At 67.6% G+C, this 8,949-nt stretch overlaps 1 protein-coding gene across 1 annotated transcript; it reads left to right on the forward strand.

Annotated features, from left to right (window-relative positions):
- Positions 1-1,149: 1,149 nt before the first annotated feature.
- Positions 1,150-4,788, forward strand: BARX1 (BARX homeobox 1). Its single transcript, XM_058565359.1, has 4 exons — positions 1,150-1,520; positions 3,219-3,510; positions 3,590-3,674; positions 4,095-4,788. Exons 1-4 carry the CDS (start codon positions 1,295-1,297, stop codon positions 4,257-4,259), a joined length of 768 nt encoding a protein of 255 aa, XP_058421342.1. The 5' UTR covers positions 1,150-1,294; the 3' UTR covers positions 4,260-4,788.
- The last annotated feature ends 4,161 nt before the right edge of the window (positions 4,789-8,949 follow it).

The following is an 8,949-nucleotide window of genomic DNA, read 5'->3' on the forward strand; positions in this document are numbered from 1 at the left end:
CAGCTTCCCCGGACCAAGTGTCCACATCTCCTAGGGATGGGTCAGAGATGGAAGTCCAGAAAGGGGCAGTAGCCGGGCAGGGAGAGACAGCCGGCAGTTGAGGTTTGGGACTGTTCACCCCACCGCCTCAACAATGAAGAGAAGGATCTGGCAAAGGCCCAGGCCTTCCTCAATCACATGGGGGCCTTTAAGGCTCAGAGAGGAGCCAGGTCACGCCAGAGTTTGTCCCCAGACTCCTAGGGCACCCTGTGGCCCCTCGTCCAGCTCCGCCCAGTACAGGTTTTCTCTGATGCTGTGAAGCCCCAGCATTTCTTTCTCGTCATCCATCTCTTCCCCTAACTAGAGAGACAACCCACCCCACAGCCTCCGCGATTGCCAAGGAGGATGTGTCCACGTATCACTTGGCAATAGTAGCAAATCCCGGCCGGAGAACATTTTCTCCCAGCGCAACTCGGGAGAAACGAGGCCGTGCTTGGTAAACTGAGGTGGGAGTGAGTGCACAGGTGTGGCCACTGCTCTCGGAGCTGCACCCCTGCCCGTGTGGGCCTTGCGCCCTGGCCCGGAGGCTGCGCACGCCACCCCTTTCCTCTGCCTCTCCCCCTCCTCACCTCTTCGGGGCTCCCTAACACCCGCCCAGGCCGCTCGCTTTCCTGGCTGTCCCCTCTCTCTGTTTGCCTGCCTCTGTGCCCTCTGGCACGGCACCTCGCGGCACGCTGGCTCCCGTGCCTCTGGCGGTCTCTCCGCGAACGTCTCGGCGTCCTGGCACCGTCACCTCTCTGTCTCGCATCTGGTTTGGTCCTCACTGTCTCGCTCCGGTCCCTTTCTCACCTCTCTCTCGATCCCTCTGCTCCCAGCTCTGGGGGTCTCGTCTCCGAGCTCTGCGGCTCTCTCCTTCCTGGGCGTGCGCTCCGCCGGGTCTCCCTCGGTCTGGGTCGGCCAGCCCCTCTCGCGGCCCCCTCCCTCCCGCCTCCCTCCCTTCTTGGTCCCTCCCTCGGGCTCGGCCTGGGGGTGGGGGGCGGCGGCGCGGGGCGGGGCGGCCGGGCGGGGCGGGGCGGGGCGGTGACGCGGGGCTGGCCGGGCAAGAGGCGCGGCGGCGCGGGGCGGGGGCGCAGTCCCGGGTCCGACCGGCCGAGCCCCGCGCGCCCCGCCCGCGCCCTGCGCCTCCGCCCGGCCGGCCGGCGGGGGAGGGGGCATGAGCCGGCGCCCGCGCGCCGCCCGGAGCTGCGGGCCGGCCTAGAGCCCCGCGCGGGCCCCGCGCCCGAGTCGCCGCCGCCGCCGAGCCGCGGGCGCCGCGATGCAGCGGCCGGGGGAGCCAGGCGCCGCGCGCTTCGGGCCGCCCGAGGGCTGCGCCGACCACCGGCCGCACCGCTACCGCAGCTTCATGATCGAGGAGATCCTTACCGAGCCGCCCGGGCCCAAGGGCGCCGCGCCCGCCGCCGCCGCCGCCGCCGCCGCGGGCGAGTTGCTCAAGTTCGGCGTGCAGGCGCTGCTGGCGGCGCGGCCCTTCCACAGCCACCTGGGTACGTGCGGGGCCGGGGCGCGGGCCGGGCTCGGCGGGAGGGAGCGAGCCGCGGCGCCTCGAGGACGCAGCTCCGGGCGCGCAGGCCCCGGGCCGTCCCCTCCGCGCGCTCCGGCCGGGAGCCGAGGGGCAGGCGTGGGCCGCGCAGAAACCAGGCCTCGTGCCCGCGGGCCGGGAGGCCGGGAGGGCGTTCTTCTCTCCCTCACTGCGGCCCTGTGGCCTCCAGCCTGGAGGAGTCCGGGCCCGGGGACCCGAGCCGCATCCCCGACGCGGCGCAGGAGCAGACCGCTCAAGTCAGACTGCGGCAAAAGGACCTCAGGCCGCGGGCGCCTGGGCCTTCACCGCAGAGGGCTGGCCGGGAGTGGCCGCGGCCGCCCGAGGCGAAGAAGCCGGATCTTTGGGGAAGAGGCCCGTGTCTCCGGAGCGCTGTGCTGGGGGCTGATGGTCGCCCAAGCCGGCTCAGAGTCCCCGGGACCCCGGGGTCTCAGGCAGGCGCCCGTCCAGCCTCTGCCGCAGTGCCGTCCTCTGGGCCTTGCCTGGGGACAGGAGGCCTGGCCGTGAGCCGCTGCCCAACTGGCCCTCCTGCTCCAGGTCGGCTGCGCTTCGGGGGAGCTGGGCCGCGACTCTGGCCCTTTCTGCCCCCGCCGGTTCTCTTCCTTCCGTGGTGGGGTCTGTCTGCCCTACCGGTGCCCTCTCCACCCTCCATCTTCTGGCCTTTCGGTCTCTCTCATCTGTCGGTGGCGTCGGTCTGCCGTCCCTGTCCCATCTCCCACCAAGGATCCCTTCACCGCTCCCGGCGCCCTCTTCACATTTACCCGCATCTTGCCGGCCTTGCCGACCCCAGCGCCCGCCCGCAGTGACATGTCTGGCCGGGAAGGGAGGCCTCCGACGTTCGACCGGACCTCAGCCCTGCAAGCTGCCTTCCTCCGCCCCGGGACCTTCCAGCCGGTGCTCTGCCCGCCCGGGGGGGCAGCAGGGCCAGTTGGTTCCTTTTAAGTCCAGGTCTGATGCAGCCTCTCCGCTCTCTTTTTCTTCCAGCTGCACTGTGGTTAATAATTCGTTTGAAGCGGGCAAAAAAAAAAATCATTTTAGGATCAGTGAAAATGGAAACATGTTCTCGGGGAAGAGTCTAAACAGAGAAAACAGGAAGCGCATTTTCCCAATTCGGGGTGCTCTGGAATTTCCGGGAAGCCCCTACTCCACTACCGCTGACGCCGGGCCGCCGCGTGGCTGCTGTGCCGGCGCCGAAGAGTGTTGGGCGCGCTCCACGCATATTCTTTCTTCGGGACGCACAATGCCGATTTGGTTGGGGCAAACCCTCGTTTTCCTAACTTGCTGCCATTTCTTCTTGATTTCCCTTTTCTGTGAAAGACACACTCTGTGCGTCTGGGAACTGACACTTTGTTCATTGAGAATCCCGAAATCCCAGAGGCGCTGGGGCCTGGGGAACGCCGGAAAGAGCCTGGGGTGGGGGAAGTCTCCCCTTCCCGACTCCGGGGACACTGGTGTTGAAGAGGGTGACCCTAGGCGGGTGGCGCAAATCTAGCGGTTCGAGGCCAGGCAGGAAAGTTTTGTGCTGGGTGCCACTGACCAGGCGCGAGCGCTCAGGCGGCGCGGCGGTGGCGCATGGTGCGGGGTCTCCTGGAGGAGGAAACCGGCCCGCCCGAGCTCAATGGCTCCCCGCTCTCTCTCCCCGCAGCCGTGTTGAAGGCCGAGCAGGCGGCGGTGTTTAAATTCCCACTGGCTCCGCTCGGCTGCTCCGGGCTGGGCTCGGCGCTGCTGGCTGCGGGGCCTGGACTGCCCGGTGCGGCGGGCGCGCCGCACCTGCCGCTGGAGCTGCAGCTCCGCGGGAAGCTAGAGGCGCCGGGCACCGGGGAGCCGGGCGCCAAGGCCAAGAAGGGGCGTCGGAGCCGCACTGTGTTCACCGAGCTGCAGTTGATGGGCCTAGAGAAGCGCTTCGAGAAGCAAAAGTACCTCTCCACCCCCGACAGGTAGCGCAGGGCCTGGCGAGGCCAGCGGGGGGTGGGAGGGGCTGCGTGGCCTGCTGAAGGTGCACCCTGCTCTTTCCAGAATAGATCTCGCCGAGTCCCTGGGCCTGAGCCAGTTACAGGTGAAGACGTGGTACCAGAATCGGAGGATGAAGTGGAAGAAAATAGTGAGTGTCCCCTGGCCTCCCGCGCCCTCGGTCGCCATGTCCCTGTGCCCCTCAAGAGCTGCTCTCCCCCCACACTGGACACTTCTGCCCAACTCTCTGGATTCCGGATTCTCTCCCTGCCTGGTGCCCACAGGGACCCTCTCTGCTCTCTCTGTCCCTCTGGGCAACCTAGGACAGCCCACATTCTTTTGTGCTCTGCTGCACCCTGAGGCCTGTGGCAGCCTTGAACCCCTACGCCAGACCCTCGGGTGGCTTTTCCCTAGCGGCACTCAGACAAATGGCTGCCATTTCCCCTGGGCTAGGTGCGGCCTCCGATGGCCTTGTTGGGCCCTCTAGGCCCTGACTGGGCACAAGGCTCGGGGTCCCGGGTCCCGGGTCCCGAGTTCTAGCTCATGGTGGAGCTGGCTGTCTCCCGCGCAGGTGCTGCAAGGTGGCGGCCTGGAGTCTCCCACCAAGCCCAAGGGGCGGCCCAAGAAGAACTCCATTCCCACAAGCGAGCAGCTCACGGAGCAGGAGCGCGCCAAGGAGGTGGAGAAGCCGGCGGAGGTGCCGGGCGAGGCCGGCGACAGGAGCCGCGAGGACTGAGCGCGGCAGAGGGTGCAGGCCGGGGACCTTCACGCTGCCCGCGGCCCCCTCAGCCCGCGGGAAGCCGCGAGCCGGCCCTTCCGCGTCCATGTCGTTTGCTTTCTAAATGTTTTATTATTACCTTGAATGCGGACAGTTAGGGGCCCAACAAGGAAGGACACAGACCCTGAAGCCAAACCCCGGCCCCAGTGCGCTCTGGGCCCTGGCCTGGAGACTGGCGTCCGGCGCGGAGGAGGGTCATCTCCGCCCGGAGCTCCGCGGCGCCGGGCGCTCCACGCGCATTCACGCCCGCCCCTCTCCCGCACCCCCACCCGCCTCGGCCGGCCCTCCGCGTTCGGATGCCGCCAGGCGCACACCCGCTTCCGCGCGTCGGGGACCCCGCGGCCCGGAGCAGGCCACCACGGCCGGAGACGGCGCCCGGACAACCCGGCGCTCGGCTCTGCAGCCGGGTCCCCGACGTCGCTGGGGTCCCCACCCCTCTCCTGCGAAGACGGTGATTTTTTTTTTTCCAATAAAATATTTTATGACACGGTGGGGCTTGATGAGGGGGTTTCTGAATTCGAGGGAGGAGCGGGTAGAGGACGCGGCGAGGTAAGAGGGACACTCGCGGTGGCTTCTAAACCATCCTTTACCCGGGCTGCGTGGAAGCGAGCTGTGACCTGCTCCGGTGGGCCCGGGGTGGACGCGGCGGGCGCTCGGTTGCTGCAGGATCCTGGGAGTCGCTTCCACTCTGGGCGCGAGGGGCCAGTCTGAGCCCCTCCTCTCCTTCCCAGCCCAAGGCGCCACGGCGGTAGCACCCAGGCTACACAGGAGACGCCCCAAGGCGTGAGAGCCCAGGCCACCGCGGCGATCACTGGGGAAGTGGCCGGGGCTGAGAGCCGCCTCCTGTTCTTGGTTCCGTCTTCTGGGACCTGAAGGACCGCCTGTGAGGTCCTCGAGATGGTCCTGGCCAGCCCTTCCTGAGGCCGACGGGAAGCCGAGGCCTCGAGGTTCGCATAGAGACGCGCCACGAGTGGCAGCCCAGCGCGCGGCGGCGCCTGCCTCTCAGTTTTCGTTTTCCGCGGTCCACGCAGGGCGGAGGCGCAGGCCACGGAGTCCTGGCTCCAGGCACGAGAACACCTGACAGGCCGAGGACTCCGAGCTGCCGGAGCTGGGGCAGGGCGCCCTTTCCGGGCGCAGCTTGCTGGCGCATGCCCGTGGGTGCCCCTCCCCACGGGGAAGGCTTCGACTGCCTTCTCTCCCGCCTAGGCTGGGCTCAGAGCTCGCGTGTGGGTTCCTGTCCTTGTGCTTCCTAGGAAGACGACGACCAGGTATGGTGATGGAGAGATGGCCACTTTGCTAGTTAAAGCTCAGGGAGAGACCCCGATTTGGCCCTGCAGAGTTCCAAGGGGACCAGGATTCCACCAGGTCCTCCAGGCGCAGATACCAGGGAAAGAGGAATATCATGCCCAGGTGCAGGCTCCGCGCGGCACAGAGCGAAAAGGACCTTTATGGCCTCTACCTGCGATGGCTACCGCTTCCTTTTCAAACTGCAGCTTGATCGTCCCTTTCTAAAACCTGCGGTTGGATTTCCGGCCCCGGGGCATCTCAGGCCGCGGTTTAAGGCCCGAGGAGGGAGAAAGACGGTGCTTTCCGGGAACTGCGGGCGATTCTCCGCGCCCCTGCCCTGCAAGTCTCAGGGAAACCAGCTCCCGCTCGAGGCTCTTAATTCAGCCTTGCAAACAGCTCCCAGGCTGCTCGCCCGCCGGCGTCCCCCGAGGGGCCAAGAAAACCTGCGCGACCCTGGCGCGAGGGAAGGAGCGGATCCTCAGTGTGTGACTGCACCCCGAATCCCTTCCGGCCCTTAGGGTTACCCCGGGGTCGGCTCAAGGCAGCGGTCCTCCGGGAACCCGCCCGCACCAGGCCCCGCCGGCCAAGTGAGCTTCACCACTGCGTTTAACCCTCCCTACTTCAAACGGAGGGGAGGGGAAAGTCCGAGCAGTTCTGTCCCAGGTGGGCCTGGGGGCCCAAGGTTCCACTACGGCCTTTGTCGACCACGCAGAGTTGCAGAAGGAATGGGGGTCGAGGAGGAGAGGGGTCCGCTCCGGATCCTCAGGTTTTACTAAGTCTGACCTTAGGCGGACTGCCCCGCGGTTCTACGGCGTTTCCCCAAGGCCCCCTCACTGGACTGGACGAAAGGGCCACGAAGGACCAAGGCTCTAAAGGGGGGAGGGGCGTCCGGCGAATCCCGCGCCAGAGTACAGGGGCCCCAATATTCCAGCGAGCACAGCCCCCCAGGCACAGATGGGAAACCAAGCGGGCACTGCTGTCGCGAGGTCACCAGCCGGTCAGTGGGGACCTAGGCCCCAACCAGGGGTCCGGATTCAGGCGCGAGCGGGGGTGGGAGGGGTTTCTGTCAGCGCCTTCGCCGCTGTGCTTCTTGGCGGACAGGGGACTGGCGATCGCAGCAGACAACCCCCCCGGCCAGGAGAGGAGCGGGCCGCCGGGGCTTCCTCGCTTGGGGGTCCCTGTGCCCGCCAGGAGCTGGGAGGCGCCCGGGAGAAGCGGAGGCGCCGAGGTGGACCATCTGCCCATCCGAGACTTCGCGAGGGGCCCACGGAGCCGGACTCGGGGTAAAGGGTCTCATCCCGTCCACTGAGGTGACCGGTGCCCCGGCCTGCGCGCCACCCCGCCCGGGTCACCCAGCGCGGAGACCTCTCCCCGCCTGGAGCAGCCGCGCCCCCCACTGCAGGCCCCGGGCTTCGAGGAGGGAGGGTCCCCTTGCCCCCTTCGCTTCCCCCGCCGCAGGAATCTCTCATCCACCCCAAGGTCCTGGGAAACGAAACCCAGAGGCTGCGCGAGCGAGCAAGCCGGGTTGCGGCTGCGTCTCCGGAGCCCCGGGCAAAGGCCGGAGAGGGAGAGGGCTCGGGCGTCTCGCGAGAGCCGAGGCCGTGGGGTGGGGGTGGGGGTGCGGTGGGGGTGGGGTGGGGTAGGGGAGGAGTCGGGGTGGGGTGGGGGAGGGATGGAGGTGGGGTGAGGGAGGGGAGGGGCGGGGTGGGGTGGGGGTGAAGTGAGAGAGGGTGGGATGCGGTGGAAGAGGGGGTAGGGTTGGGGAGTGGTGGGGGTGGGGGTGGAGTGGCGGAGGGATGGAGGTGGGTTGAGGGAGGGGCGGGTGAGGGAGCGCCCGCGGCACCGCGACCCTCGGGACTGGAAGGGCCGGGACACGCGGGCTGAGCAGCAACCGGGATTGTTGTGGCGGCAGCGCTCCGGGGCGGGCGCGAAGTTTGCGCTTCGCGTGCTTTATTTGGGGAGGGCTGGACAGTGAGGGAGACTTTGGGAGGGTTGGCTGAAGGGCTGGTCGGGGCAGGGGGGACTGTGACCCTGACCCTGAGCGAGTCGCTCTCCAGTCGGTGGAAGCGGGAGCCTGGCTCTGGGCGGCGCGGGAAGCGTCCGGGGAGAGGTGGGCCCGCCGCGCGCCCAGGGTGCGCAGCCGGTCCGCAGACTCGCCGCTGGTTCCGCGCGGAGCCGGGCGCCCCCAGGATGTGACAGCCGCGGCCAGGAGCGGGGGCTCCCCACCTCCCCCTGCCACCCCACCTTGTAAAAATAAGGGCAACTCTGGTTTACTCCCTTTCCTCGTTCTGATTTCTCCTGGAGGGTCACTGGTGGGAGCCCAGAATGTGGACGAAAAGAAACGTAGGCCCCGGGCCACATTAACCTGGCCAGGTGCGAGGTTTGCATCTCCTGGAGCGGAGGGCGCGCTCCCACTGTACCTTCGGGGAAACTGAGGCGCGGAGCAGCGCCGGCCTCTTCACCTGGAGTGAGCACCACTTCCTGGCACCTTCCCAGCCAGAGCTCCAGGGTCCGAGGAGAAACCAGGCATCTCCTTCGTGTTCGGTGCCTGATTTCGTTTCTACCCTCAAGGGGATCCCTGCCTCAGCGGTGACATATCTGATCCTTCCTCGAGGTCCCGTGTCCAGAGAGACCAGCTGATCCTCAGAGCCTCTGCCCCAGGCATCCGGGGGCGCAGCCAGGCTACGGAGGACCACAGATGCCCCTGGGCGCTCCGGCTCAGCCTGGGCTGGGCATCCTGGAGCTGAAGGAAACTTCTCAGACACCGCATGCCCAGTCTGGCTCTAGGGAGGTGAGGGGCCAGGACTCCGCACTCCCGTGGGTGGGTGGCAGGATGTTGACAAGGAGGACACGGCGGGCTGCTGCTGACCAGCCTGGCTCTGAGCCGTGCCCTCCGCCCGGCCTGGGCCCTGGGCCACTCCACACTCACGGTGCAGCCCAAGGCAGGTCCTCCTCCTGTTTGAGGCAAGGCTTGATGGAGGCGCCTCACCGGCAGGGCCTCCCCAACCCCTGACTGCAGGGCTCTCGTGTGACTTCGTCCTAGTTCTCACACTGTATCACCGCATCTCATCGCCCTGAAGACAGCGTCTTCCCTCTTCTGAAATCCGAGTTCCTGTGACAGTTGAGGGGGTGCCCAGGTGCTGTGGGCCCCGTACCCGCAGGATGTGACTGTTCCCGTTGCAGGTGTCCCGGCTGGAGAGCGGTGGCCCCTCACTTCTCTGCACCAACCCTCGCTGGAGAAAGACAGGAAGCCCGCGGGTTGGGCAGGACCTGGGTGAGGTGCGGGGGACAGCAGCAGGGAGGGGACCGGGCACTCACTGTGGGGTGAGGCCGAGCGGGGCAGGGCGAATCAGGGGGCTCT

Source organism: Diceros bicornis, chromosome 22 (assembly GCF_020826845.1).
Source record: "Diceros bicornis minor isolate mBicDic1 chromosome 22, mDicBic1.mat.cur, whole genome shotgun sequence".
NCBI lineage: Eukaryota > Metazoa > Chordata > Mammalia > Perissodactyla > Rhinocerotidae > Diceros > Diceros bicornis.

What these genes read in the sequence shown, in the direction of transcription:
- BARX1 (XM_058565359.1), top strand. Translation starts at nt 1,295, where the DNA reads ATGCAGCGGCCGGGGGAGCCAGGCGCCGCGCGCTTCGGGCCGCCCGAG. An exon ending in TACCTCTCCACCCCCGACAG is followed by an intron (nt 3,511 to 3,589) that starts GTAGCGCAGGGC and finishes TGCTCTTTCCAG; the next exon opens with AATAGATCTCGCCGAGTCCC. An exon ending in GGATGAAGTGGAAGAAAATA is followed by an intron (nt 3,675 to 4,094) that starts GTGAGTGTCCCC and finishes TCTCCCGCGCAG; the next exon opens with GTGCTGCAAGGTGGCGGCCT.